We start from the raw sequence: 27,588 nt of genomic DNA on the forward strand, positions 1-27,588 counted from the left end.
TCCACTTATTAAGTCTTTTGAGTGTTATGGTTAAGGTGGGGACTAGGCAAATGCGGGTGGGTCAAAGTAAACTCATCAGAAAATTCCAAGGAATCCTGGGATGATACTACTCTGGGCATATCTACACCTCATATTTGTATTGACAGCAATACTGAGTATTCACTCTGATCCACTGTATTTGCCATCATCATTTCTTTTAGATTAAAACGATATTCCCTCTTCCCTGCCTTTGGTCATGGCACTCTCCAATGTATTCTACATCTGGTACACAGTGACCTAGCCTTTGTTTATCTATCCAGTCTCATTCTTGGTCATCTGTATCTTACCTTAACTGAGCTTTGCCCCCCCCTCTGAACCTATCTGCATCACTCCAGTCTTCTCAGATTGGCGCTTGTCTTCTGTGCTCATGGGGCATTATCTCCTTCCGAAAGCCTCTTTTATAGAAAGTGCTCGAGAAATTTAGGGAATATTATTAATATTTAAAATATTAATATTAAAAATAATAATAAAAATGAAGGATTATGTGAACGAGATGGGTATTTGTTGAAAGGACGGATGGACGGGACTTCGCTTCTATCACTTTCAGCAACTCTCCAGGTCAGAGGATTTACAAAGCTTGCTGAGGAAAAATCTGAGAAAAGTTTCACTTTAGATGACGCAGAGAACGTAACTCATTTTCTCTCCCGCCACAACCTGAAGCAACCTCCTTCCTCTCAGCCTCACTGAAGCGCTGGGGTGAGCGCATCGATGAGCGCGGGCTGCGCTCGGCTAGTTGGGGCTGGCTCGCTTCATCCCGGAAGTGGGTTGAAGGCCGTTGAGCCCGTGTCGTTTCCCTAGCTCGGTGGGGTTGCTGGAGTGCTGCTGCCGACATGGCCGACCCCGACCCACGCTACCCCTGCTCCTCCATCGAGGACGATTTCAACTATGGCAGCTGCGTGGCCTCCGCCAGTGTGCACATCCGAATGGGTACGTTCTCACCGCCCGTCCCTGCGGGCGGCCCCACGCCGAGCCTACTGCGCTGTCGGCCTCTGGGGGTGGCTTTCGGCTTCCTCCGGCAGCTCCTCCCCGGGCCCGGCCCGCAGGCGGAGCGCGGGTCCCCAAGGGTTCAGAGGAAAGCCCTGCTTCCTGCTCCCCGCCCCCGCGCCCCGGGCTCCGCGGAAGAGCGCTCTCCCCCGGGAGTGGGGAGGAAGAGCTCCCTCGGCTCCGCGGAGACACCCAGGGAGAGCGCGGCTCTGGGGGGCATGGTGGCCCCATAGCTGTGCGCTCCGTTCGGGAACCTGAACTGGGGCCCATCCCACTTTCATCCTGGCTTCCTCCGCGTAGAAAGGGACATGAAAACCTCGGCAGCCTTGATTTGCCATCTTTGTATTAAAAGAAATCAAGGGTTACTTTTTGAGGTGAAAAGAAGTTTATTATGTGATTATTGTGATGTACACCGGAATGCAGTTATTTGCTTGCATGTTTTGGTTTATTTCCCTACCCATACATAACCTTTCCCACTTTGTTATAATCCATGAGCCTAAATTGACACATCATTATCACCCAAAGTCCATAGTTAGAGTTCACTCTTGGTGTTGTACATCCAATGGGTTTTGACAAATATGTAATGACATAGATCCACCATTATAGTATTATATGGAATAGTTTCATTGCCTAAAAACCTCTCTGGGCTCTGCCTGTTCATCCTTCCCTCCCACCAGCCCCTGGTAACCACTGATCTTTTTACTGTCTCCATAGTTTGACCTTTTCCAGAATGTCAGATCGTTGGAATCAGAGTATATAGCCTTTTCAGATTGATTTCTTTTACTTAGTAATGTGCATTTAAGATTCCTCCATATCTTTTCATGGTTTGATAGCTTATTTCTTTTTAACACTGAATAATATTCCATTGTCTGCATGTACTTCAGTTTACTTACTCACCTACTGAAGGACTTCTTGGTTGTTTCCAAGTTTTGGCAGTTTTGGTTAAAGTTACTACATAAACATTCATGTGTAGATTTTTGTGTAGTCATCAGTTTTCAACTCATTTGGATAAATGCGAAGGAGTACAATTGCTGGATGGTATGGTGAGAGTGTTTAGATTTGTAAGAAACTGTTAAACTGTCCTCCAAAGTAGCTATACCATTTTGCATTCCACCAGCAATGAATGAGAGTTCCTGTTGCCTGATGTTCTTGTCAGCATCTGGTGGTGTCAGGTTTTGGATTTTGGCCATTCTAATAGGTGTATAGTGGTATCTCATTGTTTTAATTTGCATTTCCCTGATGACATATGATGCTGAGCATCTTTTCATATGATATTTGCTATCTGTATATTTCATTCAGTGAGGTGTCTGTTCAGGTCTTTTGCCTGCTTTTTAAGTGAGTTGTTCATTTTCTTATTGTTGAGTTTGAAGAGTTCTTTGTATATTTTGGATAACAGTCCTTTTATCGGATACATCTTTGCAAATATTTTCTGTTAGTCTGTGGCTTCTCATTGTCTTGACTTTGCTCATATTTTAATTGGGTTATTTGTTTTTTTGTTACTGAATTGTAAGAATTCCTTATATATTCTAGGTATTAACCTCTTATATATATGATTTACAAATTTTCTCCCATTCTGTACGTTGTCTTTTCACTGTGTTGATTGTGCCCTTTGATGCATGACAATTTATCTATTTTTACTTTTGTTGCCTGTGCTTTTGGTGTCATATTCAAGAAATTATTGCCAGACCCAATGTCATGAAGCTTTTCCCCTGTGTTTTTTTCTAGGGGTTTTTATAGTTTTAGGTCTAATGTTTAGGCCTTGAAATTATTTTGAGTTAGTTTTTGTATATGATGTAAGGGTTCAACTTAATTCTTTCATGTGTGGATATCCAGTTTTCCTAGCACTGTTTATTGAAGAGACAGTGACACCTTTCCTTCATTGAATGGTGTTGGCATCCCTGTTGAAAATCACTTGACCGTATATGTGAAGGTTTACTTCTGGTCTTCTATTCTATTCCATTGTTCTGTATGTCTGTCTTTATGTCAGTACCGCACTATTTTGATTACTCTCACTTTATAACAAGTTTTGAAATCAGAAAGTGTGAGACTTCAAACTTGGTTCTTTTTCACTATTATTTTGGCTGTTCAGGGTCCCTTGAAATTCCAAATGAATTTTAGGATGCATTTTTCTATTTCTGCAAAAAAGGCCATTGGGATTTTGATAGGGATTGATGTGGGGTTCGGAGCAAATGGTCAAGAGAGAATTCTTGAGTTTTTTTTTTTTTTTTTTTCCGGTACAAAGAGGTGCTTTTATTATAGTACAGGGACAGGACCCGTGGGCAGAAAGAGCGGCGCTTTTGCTGTATGAAGCTGGTGGTTATATGCGTACTGTTCAAGGGGGAGGGTACATGCAGGGAGTATTAGCTCATAAATGTCTTATTTGAATTTCTACTCATAAAACTGCTTTCTCAAGATTTCTCCTGTGATTATCACTCAGCTCAATATTAACTATCAGTGAGATGTACAAGCAGTCATGAGACCCTCTAAGAATGTAGCAACCAGCACTTATTTGATCCTTATCAAAACTATGGGGGCTATAGGTCAGCTTTCTGGGCCAAAGGTGAACATTTTTCTGTTTCTATTCCTCATCAGGGATTACATTAGATCTGTAGCTCTTTTGTATATGGTATGGACATTTTAACAATATTAAATCTTCTGATATTGTTATGTGAACATTGGATGTCATTTATTTGCGTCTTTCAGTAGTGTTTTGTAGTTTTCAGAGTACAAGCCTTTTACCTTCCTGATTAGATTTATTTCTAAGTATTTCATTCTTTTTGATGCTATTGTAAGTAGAATTTTTTTTCTTCATTTGCTTTTCCTTTTTGGCTTGCTCATTATTGGTGTATAAAAATGCAACTGATTTTTGCATGTGGATTTTGTATCTTGCAACTTTGTTGAATTCATTTGTTAGTTCTAACAGCTTGTGGAATCTTTAGGGTCTTCTACATGTAAGATCATTCACTTTGTCAAGACAGATAATTTAACTTTTTTTTCCCTTTCCAATTTGGATGCCTTTTATTTCTTTTTCTTGCCCACTTGCTCTGGCTAGGACTTCCAGTACTATGTTGAATAAAAGTGGCAAAAGCCTACATCCTTGATCTTAGAGGAAAAGTTTTCAGTTTTTCACTGTTGAGTATGATGTTAGTTGTGGGCTTGTCATAAATAGCCTTTATTATGTTCAGGTAGTTTCCTTCTATTCCTAGTTTATTGAGTCTTTTTATCATGAATCGTTGTTGAATAATGGCAAATGCTTATTCTGTATCAACTGAGATGTCATCTGTTTTTGCCTCATCATTCTGTTAATATGGTGTATTATATTGATTGATTTTTGTATGATGAACCATCCTTGCATTCTAGGAATAAAACCCACTTGGTCATGGTGTATGATCCTTTTAATCTGCTATTGAATTCTGCCAGCTAGTATTTTGTTGAGGAGTTTTGCATCAATATTCATCAAGGATATTGGTCTGTAGTTTTCTTTTATTGTAGTGTCTTTGGCTTTGATATTGGGGTAAAGCTAGTTTACAGAATGAATTTGGAAGTATTCTCTCCTCTTCAGTTTTTTGGGATAGTTTGTGGAGGGTTGGTTTTCAAACTCAGCTTTTTACTATATGTTTGTTTAAACCAATAAGGCACTCTCAGATTGCATTCATCTGTAAAGTGGACAGTGACGGATGTGATACATTAGAGTAATTAAGAACTGTTACTGCAAGAACAGAGAGTGGATTAGAACTCCTGGCTACCATATAGATAACAGAGGGAGAATGAGAGTCTCTGCTGATCCCAAAGGTGATAAAGAAAGAGAATCAGTTACTTCAGGGAAGGACAGGGATAGAAAATGGCAGCTAGTGCAGCAAATTACATTTCTATGGATGTGGTATCAGATGTGTGAATAGAAGGCATTTATTAGAGAAATTTTATTGAATTAGTATACTGTCATTAAGGAAAAATTTGAATCATTAATATACATTTAATAGATAGACTACATTTTTTTAAACTACATTTTTAAAGGGACACCTGGGTGGCTCAGTCGGTTAAGCATTTGCCTTCAGCTTGGGTCATGATCTTGGGGTGCTGGGATCGAGCCCTGCATCGGGGCTCCTTGCTCAGCGGGGAGCCTGCTTCTTCCTCTGCCTGCCACCCCCCCCTGCTTGTGCTTGCTCTATCTTTCTCTCTCTAACAAATACATAAATAAAATCTTAAAAAAAATAAACTACATTTTTAAAAAAAAGCAATCCCTTTTTATTGAAGGTAAAGGTAGTGAGGAAATAAAAGTTTTGGAAGTCTCAGTTGCTGTCCTTAAGGCATTGGTTGGGTTGGCCAGTGGTCAAACTAATCTGTGATAGCAACTTAATGAAGTTCTAAGCTGCCAGGTCTGGAGGGAATTTAAGGAAGGAAGTGAGAGTATGTGAACCAGAATAATCTAGGAAAGCTTCAGGGAGGAAATAGAATCCCAGTGGAGGGCTGGGTTTGGATATATAAATGCTAAAAAATTTTGTAATAACAGTATTGTTATTTTCTCTGGAATTACAGTCCCTAACATAATAAACACATATGTTTTACAGAAAACTAAGTTTCAAGACACTTGTCTAAAATAGCATAGTTCTTTGCAGTAAGGTTGGGGGACTAGAAACCAGGTTTCATAATCCCTAGGTAAATGCTCTTTCCACCTGTCTGCATATGTAGACTGTTTTTAAAAGAAATAATTTGCCTTACACTTGATTTACCGTCCTATGTCTCACATCGCTATAACAATGCTGATCAAAATACCAGAAACTCAATAATTCATGAATATTTAAATAATGCAGGGGCATTTTACTTAGGAGCTCTGATAATTGGGTTGGTAATTAAGCTGACTACATCCGTATTAAAAAACCGGTTCTCATCTGTCTCTGGTTCTTTACTAAATAAATGGTAAAACAAAAATGCACCCTCACCCTCACTTTTAAAGCAAATTAAGCTTTTTTTTTTTTTTTTTTTTTAGCAGGTTAAGTTAGCTAACCTAATGCCTTAAGGAGAACAACTGTGACTTCAAAACTTTTACTTCCTCACTGCCTTTAGATGCAGTAAAAGAGGTTCCTTTAAACATGTAATGTGTATGTTTTCTGGGAGATACTTTTGGAATATTATATCTAAAATGTCATGGCTCATTGGAGGAAAACACAAATCATGAGGCTACAGACAAATTATGTGAGAATGAATTTCTGAGTAAAGTCTCTATCTTGAGCTCTTTACAGTACCAATTAACCTAGTTTATATGAGTAATTGTAATATGTAACATAATAGTCATGTAACATATATGTAACATGTATAGTCTAGTATATATGTAACATATAATAGCATATAATATTAAGCTAGTCTGTTTTAGCTATATGTATATTTGTGAAACAAATAAAACATACTATTTTATAGACTCAGAAGCACACCATTATAATCTATGGGATTATATTATACATTACTGCAACTTTGTATTTTCATTTATAATTTTTTTATTTAAAAAACAGCAGTACATATAGCTTTATTATATTCGTTTTAACTACAGTGGGCTTTCATAGTATGTATGCACCATAATTTATTTAATCATTTCCTCTTGATATTTATATTTGATATATTTAGGCTGTTACTTTTTTATTTCTTCAAATAGTGCTGTAGGGACAGTCCTTCCATATATTTGTGAATTTCTCCAAATATTGCTCTAGAATGAATTTTCAGAAGTGAAATTATAGGGTCAGAAGAGTATGTGCATTTTAGATGTGATTGATGTCATCAGCTACCCTCAGATTTTACCTGTTGACTCTCAACAAACAATATATGAGGGTACCTTTTTTGCACCCTCACCAACACGGAGTATCATCAAACTCTTTAATATTTGGCAGTCTGTTGGAGCAGGGGTTGGCAGACATTTTCTACAAATAGCCAAACGGTGAATATTTTCAGCTTTGTGGGGCCTTGAGGCCTCTCTTGCAACTACTGAACTCTGCCTATGTAACGCAAAAGCAGCTGTAGATGATACATACATAGGAGCACATAGTTGTGCCCAATAAACCTTTACTTATAAAATCAGGTGGTGGGCTGGAGTTAGCCCATGAGCCTTAGTTTGCTGACTCTCTTGGTCAGTAAAAAATATTGCCTTGTTTTAATTTTGCATTTTCCTTTATCTGCAAAACCATTGGGCCTTGTACTGATATTAAGGATATAGCAGTGACTAGACAACATTTCAGTCTTTATGAATTGTAATTTGGATGGGGGAGCTGGGGAGACAGACCCTAAAGAAATAAGCAAATAGATTACTAACTTTGATAAGTTCTCTGAAGAAAAGAGAGTGCTGGAACAGATGCTATGGTTTCGAGTGGCAGCAGTTTTAGTTAAGGAATGGTCAGGGAAAGAGCTCTTGAAGGAGATGGCAGTGGTGATGTATGAGAAGCAGCTAGCTACATTTATTAATTATTTATTGCTTTATAAAAAAATTACCCTCAAACTTAGTAGCTTAGAACAACACATAGTTATTATCTCACATAGTTTCTGAGAGTCAGGAATCTGGAAGAGGTTTGGCTTGGTTCTGGCTCAAGGTGTCTCATGAGATTCTACTCAAGATGGGGGCTGTGGCTGTAGTCAGCTGAAGGCATTCATGTGGATGTTGACAGAAGGCCTCTCAGTTCTTTGCCACATGACCTTCTTCATAGGGTGCTGTTGTGTCCTCATGACATGGAACCTGGCTTCCCCCAGAGCAAGTGATCCATTAGAGAGCAATGAGGAAGCCATAGTGTCTTTAATGAACTAGTCATGGTTATCACACACCATCACATCTCCCTTATTGTATTCATTCGAAGCAAGACACTCAGCCCAGTCCACACTCCAGAGGAGGGGATTTAGGCTCCACCTTTTGAAGGTCTGTGTCAGATAATTGGTAGGCATGTTTTAAACTACCACAGCCTTTCCTCTGGTCACAAGTTTTTCTGTTCTCCACTTGCAAGCTAATACCCTCTTAGAAGTCTTATTCCAGTATAGCATCAGTGCAAAATCTAGAATTTTGTCATCGAAATCAATTTCAGATGTGGATGAGGCCTCTTGGGTGTAGTTCCTTAATATCCTCTGAGTGTATTTCCTCTTGAAGACTTTGGAACTAAAGAGTCTGTACCCACACACCCAGTATCCAGTGGTAAGACAGGCATAATGTGGTAGTATTTTTTCCAATAAAATTCTTCAAAAAACTTTGTGAGTTTCCTGTGATTCTTAATGGTTCACTTCATTAGATATAAGCCACACCCAGAAATGTCTTTGAGTGAGCTTAGAGGAGTGACAATTTCCTCAAGCTTCTCAGAAGCCCTCTTGCTTGAATGGTTTTTCTGAGGTGCAAAATTGGAAATTTGTGAGGTTTTAACAAAGGATTTTACAATCACATCCTCTGTCTCCCCTCTTGCATTTTAGTATAAGCAGTAAGAGGCCAGCAAGTACCTTCAATACTTTGGAAATCTCCTTAGTTTGATGCCACACTTTGTTAGGTACATTTTCTACTTTCCATGTTCCCACAGGTGGCAGTGTTGCTAAATTTTTTTTTTGACACTACAAAACAAGGATTTTCTTACTTTCCTCCAGTTTCCAATAAGGTTTTCCTCACTTTCCTTTAAGCTGTGACCCACAGCCTCCTCAGAGGTATCATCCTTCTATAAACAGTTTCTTCAAGGGTTTTTGAGCTTTTACCTTAAAGACCTGCCATCTTCCACCCATGCCTGATTCCAAAGCCTCTTCCATATGTTAGGTTTTTGGTTTGGCAGGACCCCACTTTCAGGTACCAAAATCTAAATGAGTTTTCTATTGCTGTGTAACAAATTAGCACAAAACGTAGTGGCCTGAATAAATATTTTTTTATTAGTTTTTAAGAGCAAGGCATCTTACTGATTCTAGATCAGGATTTGTCATATGATCTAGTCAGAATGTTGGCTGGGGCTGAAGTCAACTGAAGGACATACTTCCAAGAAGGCTCACTCACACCACTATTAGCAAAAGATCTTTTTCTCACTGGCAGTTGGCAAGAGACCTCACTTTCTCACTACATGGATCTTTCCATAGGACTCCTTGAGTTTCCTTACAACATGGGCAGCTGGCTTCTGCTGTAGCATTCATTCTCTGTGGGGCCAATAATGGCCTCCAAGAGGGTGAAAACTGGTTCTTGAGGTGGAGGGCAAAAAAATCTCAGATTTTACAATGGTTTGTAGCCTTCCAAAGAGCCATGATACATAAACAAATGTACAGTTTGTTTGTGGCATTAAAATTTTATTGGAGGACTATTAGGAAAATAATATCCAGAAGGCTCCTTAGGCACACAATGAAAAACGGTTGAGAAACAGTGCCTTAGAGTGAGTCCTCTAAGAAAGAACAAGTAGGTAGCTGTATTACTTTTTTTTTTTTTTTAAGAAATACTTCGGTTGATTTATTTTATTTTTTAAAAAGATTTTATTTATTTATTTGACAGAGAGAGAGAGATCACAAGCAGGGGGGCAGAGGGAGAGGGAGAAGGAGGCTCCCATCCGAGCAGGGAGCCTGATGCGGGGCTTGATCCCAGGACCTGAGCCAAAGGCAGACGGTTAACTGACTGAGCCACCCAGGTGCCCCTAATTAATTTTTTTTAACTGAGGTATAAAAAATTGCCTCTTATGACCTAGTATTAGAAATAACACACATTGTCACTTCTGCCTTATTCTTTTTGTTGGAAGTGAGTCCCTTGAAGGGAGTGTCAAAAAGTGTGGATGTTTTAAACCACCATTCCATGTAAAGAAGGAAAAGGCATTCCAGGCAGGGGAACGGCAAGGGCAAAGGCCCAGACAAAGAAGGAGGTTGCATGCTTGGGGAACAGAGAGGTAGGCAGTGTGGGTAAAGCTAGTGAGGAAAGTAAGAGTGGTGTGAGCTGAGGTTGCAAAAGTTGTATATCGGGTAGGGCCTTGTAGGCCCCATAGAAGCTTTTAATTTTATTCTAAGCGTTTAAGCAGGGAGTCACGTGACATGGTTCATTTTAGAAAAAGATCACCCTGACCGCTGCATGGAGGATGGTTTGGGGCAATAGGTGGGGCAGGAGTGGAAGCGTGGAGACCCGTAAGAAGAGCACTTTAGTAGCAGATGAGAGATCCTACAGCCTGTAACTAGGAAGATATCAGAGGGGACCAAAGAGGTGGACATGTTGTGATTTGTGAGTGGGAGCTCCAGGAGGTGTGGATGGGTTGGGAGAAGGGAGGCAAATCAGAGATGATGCCCACATTTTTGGTGTGGGGAATGTTGGTGCTGGTTACTGATGAGACTGGGAGAAGGACAGATCTGGGTAGAAATGAAGAGTTGCTGTTTTGACTGTGTTAAGTTTGAGTAGAAAGGGGGTAAATAAAAGTAGAAGGGGGAGAAATCAGGATTCAGAAACAATTGAAAGATAATTGCTGTTCGGCTTGCATTCTTTTCCTATTGGCTCTTTTATTTTTCTCTGTGAGCTTGGTATATATAGCCTTTGCTGTGTTTTAGATTAGTTATTCAAAATGGGTGTCAGATGTTGCTTTTTCTTTGGATTTGATTTAAGATCCTTTTTATTTTTTATTTTATTTATTTTTTAGAGATTTATTTTAGAGAGAGAGAGTGCACCCACGTACAAGTGGGGGGAGGGGCAGAGGAAGAAATTCAAGCAGACCCCCTGGTGAGTGCAGAGCCAGATGCAGGGCTCCATCCCACAACCCTGAGATCATGACCTGAGTGGAAATCAAGAGTCAGAAGTTTAACTGACTGAGCCACCCACGTGTCCCTAAGGTCCTTTTTAAAAAGGGTCTAGAAAAGTTGTAGTCTAGAATATCGGCATAAGGATTATTTTTATGACGAATTTATTGGCTTAGCAGAAGTTTATTTTTTAAAAAAAAGATTTTATTTTTAAGTAATCTCTACACCCAATGTGGGGCTCGAACTTACAACCCTGAGATCAAGAGTTGCAGTCTCTGGGAGGCTGGGTGGCCCATCAGTTAAGCATCTGCCTTCGGCTCAGGTCATGATCCCAGGGTCCTGGGATCGAGCCCCATGTCGGGCTCCCTGCTCAGTGGGGAGCCTGCTTCTCCCTTTCCCTCTGCCTGCCGCTCTCTCTGTCAAAGAAATAAATAAAATCTTAAAAAGAAAAAAAAAAGTTGCATTCGCTACTGACTGAGCCAGCTGGATTTCCCAGTTTAGAACAGGTTTCTTTAAAATCTTTTTCTAGGGCGCCTGGGTGGCTCAGTCGGTTAAGCGACTGCCTTCAGCTCAGGTCATGATCCCAGGGTCCTGGGATCGAGTCCCACATCGGGCTCACTGCTCAGCAGGAAGCCTGCTTCTCCCTCTCCCACTCCTCCTGCTTGTGCTCTCTACCTCTCTGACAAATAAATAAATAAAATCTTTAAAAAAAAATAAAATCTTTTTCTATTTCAAATATTTACTGGTGATAAATAAAAAACACAGATTAGGAAGGAACTGAACAATGCAGATCATCTTTAGTCATGTTGCTCAGAGAAAACCATTATTAATACCTTAGTGTATATTCTTCCAGTCTTTAATTATAGTTGTGCATACACTTGTGCATACACACATAAACAAATAAACATTAAATACACTATTTTGAACTGTGGAACAGTTCCAAAAAGTAAAAATTAACATTAACTTTCACCACTTAATTGAGAAGATACATGAAATGGGTTTGAGTTATGTGAGGTACATAATAAGGTATCAAAATTAATGAATATGATTTTTTTGCATTCTGGAAAATCCCTTGAGGGAATAGTAGTTTGGCTTTTAGTTTTGTAATTAAATTTGCAGAAAGATAGCCCAAATAACATTGTCTATGACAGTAATATGTGCTTTTCTCTGCTTTTGTGAAAAAGGTGGAAATGACCTTCCACAGCATGCAGACATCAGGGCCTTTTTAAGGAAGTAGGTTAGAGATCTGTTGTGGAGATTAGCACTGATTATCTCCTTTCCGTTCAAGATATATACCTACATGTGGGCCAAAATACAACTGGTAATCAGTGTTACTGTGAGTCATTGGTTCAATTATATGTTCCATAAGACCTATGTAAGACATCAGGAAAAACTCACTGTATATTATGGAAAAGGTAACAGGGAAACATTACCTAAGATATAATTTGGGGTCATTTTAAGGATTAAATCTTTGGTATTTATGAAAATTCCTTTATTCTTATAGAATATTTATTACTTGTTATTTGGCTGACATGCCATCAAAGTACTTCATTCTCACTTGGGAAGCCAGGTTTTTAGTAGGAAGTCTTTTCAAAGAGAACATTTATTGTATGAGCATTGCCATGAGAAGCAAGAGATGATGTTTCATCTTGTTTATTCGGTGAAAGTCATTCAACAATGTTTTTACTGCCTGCCTAAGCAGTCAGTGCTCTACAAAAGTTATGTGGCTCCGCTATAGTTTTAGAGTAATACAGTTGAGTGGCAAAATTCACCTTTCATAAATTCAATATAAATTATTTAAAAGCAAATAAAGGGGTGCCTGGGTGGCTCAGTCATTAAGCATCTGCCTTCGCCTCAGGTCATGATCCCAGGGTCCTGGGATCGAGCCCCGCATCGGGCTCCCTGCTCCGCGGGGAGCCTGCTTCTCCCTCTCCCACTCCCCCTGCTTGTGTTCCCTCTCTCGCTGTGTCTTTCTCTGTCAAATAAATAAATAAAATCTTTAAAAAAAATAAAAGCAAATAAAATGTACTGAGTATTGTGTGCCATCCACTTGGCTGGTTGTTGGGTATAAAAATGAGTGAGACATGTTCCCTATTATTAGGGAGATTTTTAGTCTTTATAGTTTAATGGGAGTGAAGGGCCAGTAGGCTTATTATAAGATGAAGTGATTGGAAGTATGTTTAGGACCCCTTGGGAACAGAAGGAGCGTTTAATTCAGACTGGGGAAATGAGAAAGGCTGTATCTTGAAAGATGATTAGCAGCTAAGCCGGTGAGGGGAGAAGGATGTTATTATCGGTATGTGTACATAGAGGAGGTGGAAACAATGTTTTTTTTCTTTCTGAAACTGGTGGTGAATTGGGTGTTCACTGTATTTATATCATCTGTATGTCAGATGACTTTACTCAGTTTTTTAATTATTAGGCTTTGGAGTTGATTTATGGATGCTAATAAAATATGCTGAAAGTAAGAATTTCTTATTGTATAGAAACTAGAGGCAGAAGTACTATAAGTGAGAAATAAAAGCAGGTGAGTAGAAGTAAGTTTATATATTATTTGCCTTTTAGGGATAAGTTTTCATTTTGAGAAAGCATTTGTACTGCTTGGAAATTAAGATTTCTTTTTAAAGTTTATATCTAATCATGTTTTCTCTTCCTGGTTTTCAGTCTCAAGATAGATTTGTTGTTTAGAAATGTTCTATTTTTAATCCTTTGTTGTATGCTGCTGTGTACAAATGTGTTTCATACTTTCTTTTTATTTTGATGAAAGCATTTTCTTTTCTTTTCTTTTTTTTTTTTTTAAAGAAAGCTCTATGTCCAGTGTGGGGTTTGAACTCAACAACCCCGAGATCAAGAGTCGTATGCTCTACTGACTGAGCCAGCCAGGTGCCCCATTGCTGAAAACATTTTCATTATGGGCTATTAATTTTTTTTTAACTCATGCTTCTTGGGGGATGGTTACCATTTACAATTTGTGATTTCTTTGGAAGTGTTTTTTTGTTGTTGTTGTTTAGTTTAAGTTACAGACCACATTATTTAAATTTAAAGATTATATGTAAAAATTTAATGTTTCTAAGAATAGATTTGATCTTGCTGTCCTATGATAAATGCTTAAGAAAATAGTCATGTGTAATTATTTTTCTTTTTCAGCCTTTCTAAGAAAAGTCTACAGCATCCTTTCTCTGCAAGTTCTCTTAACTACAGTGACAGCTTCTTTTTTTATATACTTTGAGTCTATACGGACATTTGTCCATGAAAGGTAAGGTGATGATTCTGAAACATTTTCAGCTGCTGCTTATGATCAAAAGGCCATATTATAAGCAAAGTTCTTTTTTTTTTCTATTCACTTCTGAGGTTAGAATGTAAAAAACGTTCATTATTAACTCAAATAAGACTAGTTTTGTTTTGAGAAGAAAAATGTTCTGCAATATGGTATTTACCTCTGAACTTTTTAGCTTATAGTTTGTAGGGTTAAACCTTCATCTCCTCAGATATAAGAATTTTTACTGTATGCAGCTTTTTTAAGTGTTTGGGTTTTTTTTTGCTTTTATTATATCTATGCCTAGTCCCCAAAGCTTAAGACAGCGCTTGAAAAATAAAGGTACTTAATAAATATATGTGTAATTTTTCTTAGTGTTGGCTCATGACTAGGATAATTTCACTGAGAAATCTCACTGAGAAAAGGAGCTTCATATGGTTCATCCCTAATTTGTTTAAGATCTGACCTCCAAAATAATTATTTCCATGGCTAAAAGTTATATAGATTTTGTATATTAAAGGAAAAATAAGGAATGAATATTTTCTGGGAAGTAGACAATTTTATCATCCCTCCCCCTACAGAAAAAATGAGTTTGCTGTTTGGGGTAAAGTTCTTTAATTTAGATTACAGCTGTAGAGTAAATGTATATAAAATTTGCTTATGGTTTAATAGCTACTCTTTACTGTATTTCTGTTAAAAACAGTATGCTAATTGCAAAAATGATTCAGATATGCTCGAAGTTCATGAAGTAAAAAGGAAAAGTCTTCCTCATTCATTGTGGGCTCTTTTCTTTGTCTTGCTGCTCCTCCCCAGCTCACACTCCTCAAATTCCCTGAAAGGAAAAATCATTCTTTTGACAGTTTGGTGTGATTCCTTCCAGATTTCCTTTTCTTACTTTCACAAACAAAGAAAATAGACAAATTTTATTAAATTGGTTAATACTATTTGTACTGTTTCTAAACTTAAAGATGCTTTTAATTTTGTCTTTCAGTCCTGCCTTAATTTTGGTGTTTGCCCTTGGATCTTTGGGTTTGATTTTAGCATTGACTGTAAACAGACATAAGCATCCCCTTAACCTGTACCTGCTTTTTGGATTTGTGAGTATTTTGACAATATCTGTTACTTTAACATTTATTCCTATTTGTCAACTTTATTATTTAACTGAATGCAAATACATATATAATAGTAGCAGAATGAAGTTAATGTTTTTAATAAGTTCAATAAAGTTGAACTTTAATAAGTTCAAGTTTATAAGTTTAATAAATTACAAGTAATTTTAGAATTTTTAACATTTGTCAGTTTCAGAGTTTTTTTTTCCCTGTAACTATTATGGTATAGTGGAAAAAAATCGTGAAGTGGAATCTCATGACCTGGCTTTGCCACTTTCTGGTTATGTGACGTTTGGCATGGTGTTTAGCCTTTCTGTACCTAAGTCTGCTCATATGTAAAATGAACATATTGAAGTGGATTATCTCTGTGATACTTTGGACCCCTGATCTGTGATTTTCTTGGGAAAAAATTATAGCCTTAAATTTCATAGACCTTAAGTTAAAATCTTTTGATTAACTCCTCATTGTTATTTTTTATCTTAGTACTCTTTTCTTTTAAAGTACCACTTTGCTCAATTGATGTCCTCTACTAATATGTTTTAATATCATAAGTGGGGAACTTTAGCTCATGTTTGTTTAGATGTTTCTGAAAATGAAAACCCAAACTACTACCTATAAAAACCCAATCCTATAATATGACCAGAATAAGTTGGTAAGGCTCAAGTCATATGTTTCTTAAATTATTTTTCTCACTCTCTTATCCAGTATGACTTTGGTTTCTAACCAAAAATTTACTTCAGAACATTTCAAACTAATATTAATAATATTTATAGTTAAATAAGAGTGAAAATGCTATTTACCAGATTCATTTGCTTTAAACTAAAGAAAGTTTGTGAATTCTGGGAACAAGTTAGAAAAGCTCATGACTTTGGAAATTTCAATTATAGGAAAGGTTCTTCATTTAAATCTTAGGTTCTTTTGTTTCCTGAGTACTGTTTTAGGGTGGTGTTACATTTTCCTAGTATTGTCTTTTCTCCTGTTCATACTCTCCTGTTTCCTTTGGATACTTGAGTATGGGGTAGGATTTCTTACCTAAAATCATGTCACAAATATCAAGAGTGAGGTTTAATCATGTTTTTCCAGAAAAAAATATTTCTATCATCTTTTGCTACCACTTCCGACACTGCCAGCAACATTATGACAAAATGTGGCGGTGCCTTCATTGCCTCCACGTCTGTGTACAATTTCTAATGCCATTTTTGCTCTAGTTCTGATAGGTTTCTTGATTTCAGGTGGGGAGAGTTACAGGGAGTGCTTCTACCAAGAGTATGAGTATATAACTACTGTTGTTACTTCTGGCTTTGCCTTTGTGATATGGTCTATCAGATAGTTGGTAAAATCTAACAAGAGTAAGCATTTATTTATTTATTTTTTAAAAAGATTTATTTACTCATTTGAGAGAGAGCCTGAGAGTGAGTGGGGGGAGGGGCAGAAGGAGAGGGAGAGAGAGAGAAAATCTCAAGCAGATTCCGGGGTCAGGGTGGAGCCCGAAGTGGGGCTCCCTCTCTGGACCCTGAGATCACGACCTGAGCTGAAGTCAAGAGTCAGACGTTTAACTGACTGAGCCACCCAGGCGCCCCTAAAGTAAGCATTTAAAACAAAATAAAGGAGGAGCTGTGCTGCCAACCTCCGTTGCCACCGCCGTCGCCACCCGCGTTGCAGCCATGCCGCCCTACACCATTGTCTGCTTTCCAATTCGAGGGCGCTGCGAAGCCATGCGCATGCTGCTGGCTGACCAGGGCCAGAGCTGGAAGGAGGAGGTGGTGACCAAGGAGAGCCCGCTGCAGGGCACGCTCAAGGCCTCCTGTCTGTATGGGCAGCTCCCCAAGTTCCAGGACAGAGACCTCATCCTGTACCAGTCCAATGCCATCCTGTGACACCTGGGCCGCTCCCTTGGGCTGTACGAGAAGGACCATCCGGAGGCAGCCCTGCTGGATGTGGTGAATGAAGGTGTGGAGGACCTTCGCTGCAAATACGTCATGCTCCTCTACACTAACTACGAGGCAGGGAAGGAGGAGTACTTGGAGGCACTACCAGGGTACCTGAAGCCTTTTGAGACGCTGTTGTCCCAGAACAAGGTGGGCCAGGCCTTCATCATGGGCAACCAGATCTCCTTCACCGACAACAGCCTGCTGGACCTGCTGCTGATTGACCAGGTCCTGGACCCCAGTTGCCTGGACTCCTTGCCCCTGCTCTCGGCCTGTGTGACGCGCCTCAGCACCCGGCCCAAGCTCAAGGCCTTCCTGGTCTCCCGCCGAGCGCGTGAACCGCCCCATCCACGGCAACCGGAAACAGCGAGAGCTTGTGGCACGCCCCCGTGGGAAGCGGGGGCTGCCTGCCTGCCTTTCTCCAGGACCAATAAAGTTGCTAAGCGAGAAGAAAAAAAAATAACTAAAATAAAACAAAATAAAGGTATGTAGTTAAGGAGAAAGAGAAGCTAGAGGATAAAACTCAATATCCCTAAATCTTTTATTTGGGATATGTGTTCAGCTACCTGTGACATGGGTGAAACAAGATGGTTTACTTCTCTTTCATGTAAAAATCTGTGTGACTTGGGCGCCTGGGTGGCTCAGATGGTTAGGCGTCTGCCTTCGGCTCAGGTCATGATCCCAGGGTCCTGGGATCGAGTCCCGCATCGGGCTCCCTGCTCCTTGGGACCCTGCTTCTCCCTCTGCCTCTCTCTCTCTCTCTCTCTCTGTCTCTCATGAATAAATAAATAAAATCTTTAAAAAAAAAAAAAATCTGTGTGACTGTGTAGTGAAGTTGTCAGGGGCCCAGGCACCTGCTGTGGTTCAAGTACTCCAAAAGTATTGTATGACCTAAGAAAGCTCACCACCATATCCACATTCCATCCAGTTATTTAAAAAAATGAGAGGAGAAAAGGGAGAGCAAACCCCTTTGCTTTTAGTATTTGTACACCTCTCCACTCCCATTCTGTTGGCTAGAATAAAGTCCTATGACCAGATCTAGGTACGAGAGAGGCTGAGAAATGTATTGTTTAATCTGAACAGCTAGCTATGTGTCTGGGTAAAAGTTCGTTACTAGGGAAGAAAGAGAGAATGAATACTGGGAGACAGTTTCAGGACTGCCACACTAAAGTGCTATGTAAATATTTTATTCTTCCTGTGTTGGTGTGTGATACTGAAGTTTTATGAATGTGCATATCATTTGCAATTTCATTTTTACTTACAGAGAGTGAGAAAAATGGAATTTCCCATACTATTTCTGGATCTTCCTGTTACAAATATACAGAATCTAGTTAGGGTTTAAAGAGTGATAGGATCACTATGAGAATCTAAGTCTTCTCACTCAATACACGGAGGTCTCATTTTCATTATGGTAGGCTTATCATGTGTCCCATGTAATTCACAAGGCTGCTCTGAAGCTAAAAAGAGATCATGTATATGGAATCACATGGGACTCTTAGAAATTAGAACATGTACATGACATAGTGTCAATTTTATGTGCATTTATGTAATTTTAGTTTCTTTTTTTAGACACTATTCGAAGCTCTGACTGTGGCCTTTGTTGGTAAGTCATAATTGTGCTTCTATATGTTACAGTCACGTTTTAATGTAGATAAATCTTTTGAGTTAAAAGGTGTTTGGGACTAAAGCTTAACATCATGGGATGTCATATTTCAAATATATAGCATAGGATGAAGAATTTGTAAAATATAAGCCAAATTAAATGTTTATATAGTTCAACTAAGCTTAGAGGAAGTGGAAAAGAGTTAGGAAAACAATGGGAATGAGAATAATACTCATATATGTTTATCCATTTATAAAACAAGACAACTGTAGCTAATCTTTTCCCCCTAATTTAGAGAGATCTTAGAGGAACTGATAAAATATATTTTGAGCAATGTATTATCATTATCACATGAGCCGAGCTTCTCAAATTGCTGCATTGAGCTGTGCTTTATTATTATAGCCACATATTTCATCAAATGGCCCCACAAGAAACTTGGTAATTTCTGCTTTATCTTTGATATCAAATACATCTTTGAAAGGAAGTGTCGGTTATAATTATTTAATGCATGTAATGCCTCAAGTAAAAAATTCATGATTTATTGACAATAAAAATTCAGATTGTCTCAAAATGATTAACCTGGGGTACAAAAAAGGCTAGAATGAACTATTACTGTCAGTAACAGTAAATTGTTAATTATTATGTTTAATATATTTGTCTTTTCCTTTTGTCATTTCTGCTTTTAACCTTTCTATGCCAGTTTTATTGAATCTGTATATTGTTCGGTAATTCACTTCTTCCTTTTGTAAAGGAATCATAATATAAGTAATAACAGCTATTAAAATAAATAAAATGGAAATTTCTCAACATAGAAAGGAAGTATTAACATTTACTTATTATTAATGTTACTATCTATTAATGTTATCATCAAGTCCATCTCTGTCCTCCTTGACTCCCACCATTTGTAACAGATATAGGAGAGAGATCTATTTCAGGGTTATTGGAAGTGTGGGTAGAAACACATAGATGGAACATTATTTTCCTCATTAATTATAATATTCTTTCTATCTAATCTTACACTGAAATTGTTGACAAGCAAAATAATCTCATGTTTTTTTCATTTCTGCATTCACCTTCCTAATCCTGTAGTGATAGAAATAGAGAAATTCCAGTAATGTAGCATTTAGGAATAGAAATTAATCCTTGAAGAATTAAAAATTACTTAAATAGTTTTGGGTTCAAAATACTTAACTTCCTTTAAAGGGGTTAGGTTTAGCATTTTGTTAAAATGCTAAGCAGTTGTATTACAATTACAATAGACACAGTCAATCTAGATGTTCATTCTAAAAGTTCAGAAGGGAATTTGGTATGTGTTCAGAAAACCCCAAATTATGTATTCATTGTATGCATTTTTGGGTGTAAAGCAATCAGTGGTTGGTTCCTGTTCTCTGCAGGGTTGGTGAATGGCAGACCACCCCAGACAGTCCCGATATTTTTCTTGCCTAGTTTCTTTGATTGGACTGGTGAACTGGGTATGCAGTTAACCAGGTGATTGCTAAAATTGCTGCTACAGCCCAGAAATTCCCAGCCAGCCACAGGACCCAGAGTCATCCCTATTGATATTTAAGTCGTAAAGGACAGTCACCACAGATGGTGATAAAACTAAGCTGGGACAGAGATGGGTGAGAGTCTTTCTACCATATCCCTCAAACTCCAACCCTGCTAGCTGTGTCATAGCTCTCCAGTCATTTCTTCAGCTTCATAATGACGTGACCACCTTATTTTGTATGAATGACTGTTGATTGCAGTATGGGTATGGTTTTACTGTACCAGTATTAAAGGCTAAATAAAGAATCTTTTCATAATTATTTTTATTGGTAAGTAGTACAGGAGAAAAATAGCATTTCTGTTAAATGCCAGGAAAAAAAGCTGTTTTATATAGAGTATGTTTAAATGCATTTTAATCAGTGTTTTTTAATTTTACAGTTACTTTCTATGACGTGTATATTATTCTCCAAGCATTTATACTGACTACTGCTGTATTTCTTGGTTTGACTGTATATACTCTACAGTCTAAGAGAGATTTCAGCAAATTTGGAGCAGGGTAAGTTATATATTCATGGCTACAATAGATAAATATCTTTAACATTATAGGTCATCTTAAGATACCTTTAACTTTGGATATTGTCTTTTAAAATGGAGGTGATGAGGGGCACGTGGGTGGCTTAGTCAGTTAAGCACCCAACTCGTGATTTTGGCTCAGGTCATGATCTCATGGGTCGTGAGATGGATCCCCAAGTGGGGCTCTGTGCTCAATGGGGAGTCTGCTTGGGATTCTCTCTCTCCCTCTGCCCCTCCCCCCTCTTGCATGCTCTCTTTCACTATTGTGCGCGCTCTTTCAAATAAATAAGTCTTTAAAAAAATAAATCAATAAAAATAACATGGAGGTTGATGAGAGGACATTTCTCTGAGTACTAACTAAAGCCAGGCTCTACACTTCCAGAACATACAAGGAGATGGAAAGTGGCTTTGAGTCATTTGCTTCTGCTCTATATTGAAAGGGAAGGGAATGCCAGAACCCCCCCCCCTCCCCCCAGTTTTCTAGAGAGGCTAGGCTTGTATGCTCTATGAATGCTATGGAACTTACCTACATTATTTAGGTCTTTGTCTTAACATAAATGTTACCAAGACCATCCACTTCTTTGTAGCAGAAACAAGGTAAATGACCCAGGTGTTGGTGATATCTGCATAAACTTTAAAAACTTTTTGACCTTTCTCGATTAACCTGTATCCTTCTTCAAACTAATAAATATATGGAATGATACTTTTTATATTAGGATAATGGTAGTGTTGCCCTCACCTGGTAAGAATGTATATACTCGTCTAAGCTCACAGTGGCTTCCTGTGGACACATCATCAACATCTTCTGTTCTTTTTCCTGTTACAACACTAAAACTTTACAAAACCTCTTGCAAAACATTCTTTCATCCCCTCCCCCCCCAGTCCAGATTAACAGAAATCTCTATTGGGATAAAATATAATTGGTCAGCCAGCACTGACAATGGTGCAGGATGCTTAACTAGTTGCATTAGAATGGAGTGTGATTTGGAGAGAGAGGCAGCATTTTTTTTTTTTTGCTTCCTGCTTTTTGTGTTTTGGAGGCTATATACATTCGTGTGGTATATATGATGAAAGATTTGCTGTTTTCTTCTTTCCATCCCAGTCTCCAACTGCACCCCTCCTTCCTATCCATTCTAGTATAGTCTCTAGAAATCCCATTCTGGTAAACAATCTTACCTGTATTTCAGCCACTTCCTAATATATTTTTTCTTCCTATTTCAGCTGGAACTTGATTCCTCCTTGAGAACACTGCTCTCCAGCTGCTCATTCTCACATACCCTGTATAGTTTCAGGTGGGGGATTAGTATTGAAACTGCTGGATTCGTATAGAGAACCCCTGGTCCTACTTTCATTATTTCCTTAGAGTGCTGGAAATTCATTGCTATAAGGTTTATGTTGTAACATTTGAGTATCTGGGTATACATTTCCCAGTCTTCCTCATTAATGCCACTGATTCCCTTTGTTCAAGCTTCCCTCGATTTTTTTTTTTTTTTTTTTTTTTTTGAATTTTAAGTAACCTCTGCACCCAGTGTGGGGCTCAAACTCACAACCCAAGATCAAGAGTTGCATGCTGTACTGACTGAGCCAGCCGGGTGCCCCCAACCTCCTCATTCTTTAAAGACTTTAGCATCAAACCACATGTTAGGCCCATCTATCACCTTAGCTTCTCAGTGTGTCTGGACCTCTTCTTCAGCAGCTTTTCATTTCCCTGCCATGGCTACACTGTGGACCTTGTTGCCACTAGAGATTGTTCCACTGAAGAAATCTTAAATGCCAATGTCCAACTTTCTTTCTTTCTTTTTTTTTTTTAATTTTATTTATATATTTGACGGAGAGAGACACAGCAAGAGAGGGAGCACAAGCAGGGGGAGTGGGAGAGGGAGAAGCAAGGTTCCTGCGGAGCAGGGAGCCTGATGCGGGGCCCGATCCCAGGACCCTGGGACCATGACCTGAGCCGAAGGCAGACGCTTAATGACTGAGCCACCCAGGCACCCCCTGACTTTCTTTCTTAAGCCTTCTACTCGCTCTCTCATTTCTTTGTGCCCACAACACCTATCTATTATGCTTGTTCTTTAACAACTGCTGTTGCTGTGATAAACTTCATCATCTCCATGAAACTATGCCAGGCTAACTTATTAGCCTGTGAGTAGGGTAAAACCTTAGATGCGTTATAGTTCTTAATACCACCTTCCCACACTCCTTGGTGCAGAAGCTTCGGAGTTTTCCTAAGGTTTAAGTATGAAAAAGTAAGTCCTGAGTCCATTTTAATCCTGAAGGATCTATACTATGTGGTGGCATGATATTTGATTCTAATTTAGGTATTCCAGATGTATCCAGGGAAATTTTGTGGCCATTCTAGCACGAGAATTGAGAGCTGGAATGTCACCATGCCTTCAGTTTACCACACTGGATTCTAATGCTATGTATACTTAATTTCTGATTTTATTTTTTTGTTGTTAAATAACGTATTTTGCATGATTTCAGTCCTGTAGTATTTAGTGAGATTCATTTTATGTTACTTAGTAAATGTTCTTTGTGCACTAGAATGTTAGTGCATTCTATGTTAGTAGTTATCTCTGGTAATATTTTTGTCCTAAAACCTACTTTATTAATCTAGCTACCCCAGCTTTCTTTTGATTGTGTTAACATGGTCTGTCATTTTCCATCCTTTTATTTTTAGCTTCTTTGTGGCTTTACAGTTAAAACAGTTTTCTTATAGGCAGCATATGGTGGCTCTTGCTTTTTTTTTTTTTTTTAATCCAATCTGACCATCTCTGCTTTAATTAGAGTTTTTAGACCATTGACATTTAATGTGATTATTGATCTGGTTGGGTTTAAGCCTACTATGTTGCCATTTGTTTTTTTTCTGTTTGTCTCATCTGTTCTTTGTACCTCTTTTCCTCCCTTTGGATTATTTGATTTGATTTATCTCCTTTATTAGTTTTTAGCTATAGCTCTTTTACATAGGGGTTACACTAGGTTTTACAGTATACTGCCTGCCTGCCCTTCCTTCCTTCCTTCCTTCCTTCCTTCCTTCCTTCCTTCCTTCCTTCCTTCTTCTTACTCCAGATTTTTTTTAAGTTTATTTATTTATTTAAATACTCTCTACAACATCAGGCTTGAGCCTATGACCCTGAGATCAAGAGTTGCATGCTCCAGGGACTGAGCCAGCCAGGCGCCCTTACAGTATACATCTCTAAATCATCATAGTCTACCTCTAAATAATAAACCATTTCCTGTAGAGCATAGTTAAACATCTCCTCTCCCCTACCTTTGTGCTGTTGCTATAACTTTTAGTTCCACATAAGTTATACACCTCATAATATATTATTACTTTTGTTCCAAACATTGAATTATCCTTTAAAGAGATTTAAAAATAAATGAAGTCTTATGTTCACCCACATCTTTGTCATTTCTGTTCTCCATTTCTTTGTGTCAATCCAAATTTCCATCTTATATTTCCCTTCCGCCTGAGTGATTTCCTTTTAATATTATTTTATTTTTAAAAGATTTTATTTATTTAGAGAGGGAGAGAGGGAGCAGAGCACACGTGCACACAAGCGGGGGTGGGGGGGCAGTGGAGGGGCAGAGGAAGAGGGAGAGAGTGAATCTGCTTAGTGAGAAGCTCAATCTCGTGACCCTGAGATGAAAACCAAAGTCAGCCAAAACCAAGAGTCAGACGCTTACCAACTGAGCCACCCAGGTGTCCCCTTTTAATATTTCTTATAGTGCTAGTGTCTTATTCTCAGCTTTTGCATGTCTGAAAAGAATCTTTATTTCACCTTTGTTTTTGAATGTTATTTTTGCTGAGTGTAGGATTCTAGGTTTTTTGTTTTTTTAGTATTCTGGTTTATGTATTTTTGACAAGAAGTCTTTTGTCTTTATCTTTGTTCTCTGTACATAATATCTTTTATCCTCCAGCTACTTTTCATATTTTCTCAGTAGTTGATTAACATTTTTGGTAATTTGATTATGATATTCCTTGGTGGTTTTTTCATATTTCTTCTGCTCCTTGGATTTACCAATTTGAAAAAGTTTTCATCAAATTTGGAACATTTTCAGGAATTGTTTCTTCAAACATTTTTATGTATCCCCTTTCTCTTCTCTGTTGAGACTTCAACATACATGTCAGGCTTCTTGATGTTGTCCTACCTTTCATGGTTGCTCAGTTTATTTTTTTTTCCCCAATTTTCTCTCAGTGATTCATTTTGGTTAGTTTTTGTTGCTATTTTCAGTTTGATAATCTTTTCTTCTTCAGTGTCTCTAATCTGCTGTTAATTTCAGCCAGAATATTTTTCATTTGACAATATATTTTTCATTTGTGGAAAATTAGTTTAATTTGTGTCTTTTAAAAATATATGTCTTCCATTTCTCTTTTCATAGTGATGCTTTCCTCTACCTTCTTGAACATACGGAATATGTTTTTTTAATGTCATTGTTTACTAATTCTATCATTGTGTCACTTCTGAATTTGTTTCTATTGATTAATTTTTCTCATTGTTATAGGTCATATTTCCTGGTTCTTTTGCATGCCTTTATAATTTTTTATTTGATGCTGGCCATTGTAAGTTTTAAATTGTTGGGTGGTGAATTTTTTTTTTTTGTTTTCCTTTAAATATTTTGGTTTTATTCTTCTAGTAAGCTGTTAAGTTCCTTGGAAACTGTCTGAACCTTTTGACGCTTGCTTTTAAGCCCTTGTTAGGTGGGTCCAGAGTAGCATTTAGGTTAGGGCTAATTTGGCCGCACTGTTGGGACAGTACCTTTCCAAGAATTATTCAAAGCCCCATGTCTTAGGAGGTCTTTCCACTTTGGCTGGGGTGAATGTGAACTATTCCTGGCCCTGTGTGGGCTTTGAGGATTGTACTGCTTCTCCATGGTGTTTCTTCCCCCAGCCTTTGTCACTTCTTCATATGTATGCATTGATCTGTGCTCAGCTAAAGACTGGAAGGGAATTCTCTGCATATCACCAGAGCTAGCTAGCTCTCTTTATAGATCCCTCCTTTCTGGAACTTTGCTCCACAAATTCTAGCCACCATGGCCTCTCTGACCTCTGAATTCTTACCACTTCAACTCAGGGAGACCAGGGGGCTTCATATGGGTTCTTGTTGGCACGCTTTGGTCTGGAAACACTTTCTAGCTGGGTCAGTTACAGAGCTTACCTCCTTCACTTCCCTTATCTCAGGAATTACTGTGCTGTGCTGCTTGCTGTTCAGTCATATGTTTTGTGTGGTTTTTATTTAAGGAGAGAGGGTAAATTTGACCCCAGTACTTCTTGTGGCCTGAAGCAGCAGATGTGTGTTTGGGCTTGTAAGTCTCATATTTGGTAACAAAGGACTGGACTGCTTAGATGTCCTTTGTCATATATTTATACTTTATGTTATAATACATAACTATACATTATATATAATATGTATGAATGGTAACTCATAAAATTATAGCAGTGGCAAATTTTTTATTTGCACATATTAATTTCTATAATACATTAGAATAAAATACAGAGTACATTGGGAACTTTAATAGATATGCATGTTCACAGACTAATTTGATATTGTTATTTGGTTTAAAACTGCAGTTATGTTTCATTTGTTCATGTGTATATTTTCTAAAAGTCTTACAGGTCTCTGTCTTAAAATGCTTCTAGTGATATTTCTGCTTATATCAATATTTTCTTTGTGTTCTGGTTAAAAACTTTAAAGACGGTACTTTCAATTAGTTTTGTTCACCATAAAAACAAATGTTGAGTAGATGGCTGTTTTTTTCAATTTCTGAGTATTCTACAGTATTCATTGTATGTTTATGAACTCTTATATTTTACTTATTCTTTGGCAATTATCAGGATGGATTTATTTCTTCAGAAAATGTTGCATCAGTTTACATAGTTGGTAAAGGAACACTATTCTAAATTACTAATATTTTGTTTTTATAGACTGTTTGCTGTTTTGTGGATTTTGTGCTTGTCAGGAATCTTGAAGGTAAGTTGTTTTTAAAATAGTAACTTGAAATATAATTCTGGCCATGTCAATATAAATAATCTCGAAAAGCTGTAAGAGGTACTCTTATGATAGGACACTTAGTTATAATTATTTGGAATATTTGTATATAGAATGATTAAAAAATTATCTTAAAAAAATCAAGGTCTTAGGTTAATATTATTGATTAAAAGAAAGATGAACATATGACTTAAATTACAGAGAAAGAGGGCCTCACTTGGAATTGCTAACCTCCCAGTGGCACATATAATTCTGAAAAAGGAATGTTTTTTTTAAATAATTTATATTTGGAATGCTACTGTTCGAAGTTGTGGGTAATTTAATAGAAAGGAGGATATCCATTGATTGATCCATTCATCCTTTCATCCAATAGAAATGAGGATGGATCTGCCTTGCCTTTTTCTAATTTTAACATTTGCATTCCAAGTTGTAAAGCATTAAATATGTATATAGCATATGTAACTCAAGAGCAAGTAACTTAAGTATGCTTAATACGGTTCTTAAATATAAACTGATTAACTTCTTGCCTATAGTTATTTTTCTATAGTCAAACAATGGAGTTGGTCTTGGCTGCTGTGGGAGCCCTGCTTTTCTGTGGATTCATCATCTATGACACACAGTCACTGATGCATAGGCTGTCACCTGAAGAGTATGTGTTAGCTGCCATCAGCCTCTACTTGGATGTCATCAACCTATTCCTGCACCTGTTGCGCTTTTTGGAAGCAGTTAATAAAAAGTGATTGAAAGCAGTATATGAAAACTGATTCATTAAGTAATAAAGTTTGAGATTGGGCGCCTGGGTGGCTCAGTTGGTTAAGCGACTGCCTTCGGCTCAGGTCATGATCCTGGAGTCCCGGGATCGAGTCCCACATCGGGCTCCCTGCTCAGCAGGGAGTCTGCTTCTCCCTCTGGCCCTCTTCCCTCT

The 27,588-nt window shown here is 38.0% G+C and overlaps 1 protein-coding gene and 1 pseudogene across 1 annotated transcript; both read left to right on the top strand.

The window, feature by feature from the left end:
* Positions 1-778: 778 nt before the first annotated feature.
* TMBIM4 (transmembrane BAX inhibitor motif containing 4) lies at positions 779-27,456 on the top strand. Its single transcript, XM_027595473.1, has 7 exons — positions 779-966; positions 13,864-13,972; positions 14,964-15,069; positions 18,579-18,612; positions 20,539-20,656; positions 26,600-26,645; positions 27,197-27,456. The coding sequence occupies exons 1-7, from the start codon at positions 870-872 to the stop codon at positions 27,401-27,403; spliced, it is 717 nt and encodes a 238-aa protein (XP_027451274.1). The 5' UTR covers positions 779-869; the 3' UTR covers positions 27,404-27,456.
* LOC113923009 lies at positions 16,589-17,692 on the top strand (annotated as a pseudogene).
* Positions 27,457-27,588: the final 132 nt, after the last annotated feature.

Source organism: Zalophus californianus, chromosome 9, assembly GCF_009762305.2.
Source record: "Zalophus californianus isolate mZalCal1 chromosome 9, mZalCal1.pri.v2, whole genome shotgun sequence".
NCBI classification, from domain to species: domain Eukaryota; kingdom Metazoa; phylum Chordata; class Mammalia; order Carnivora; family Otariidae; genus Zalophus; species Zalophus californianus.

What these genes read in the sequence shown, in the direction of transcription:
- TMBIM4 (XM_027595473.1), top strand. Translation starts at nt 870, where the DNA reads ATGGCCGACCCCGACCCACGCTACCCCTGCTCCTCCATCGAGGACGAT. An exon ending in CAGTGTGCACATCCGAATGG is followed by an intron (nt 967 to 13,863) that starts GTACGTTCTCAC and finishes TTTCTTTTTCAG; the next exon opens with CCTTTCTAAGAAAAGTCTAC. An exon ending in TCTGACTGTGGCCTTTGTTG is followed by an intron (nt 18,613 to 20,538) that starts GTAAGTCATAAT and finishes TTAATTTTACAG; the next exon opens with TTACTTTCTATGACGTGTAT.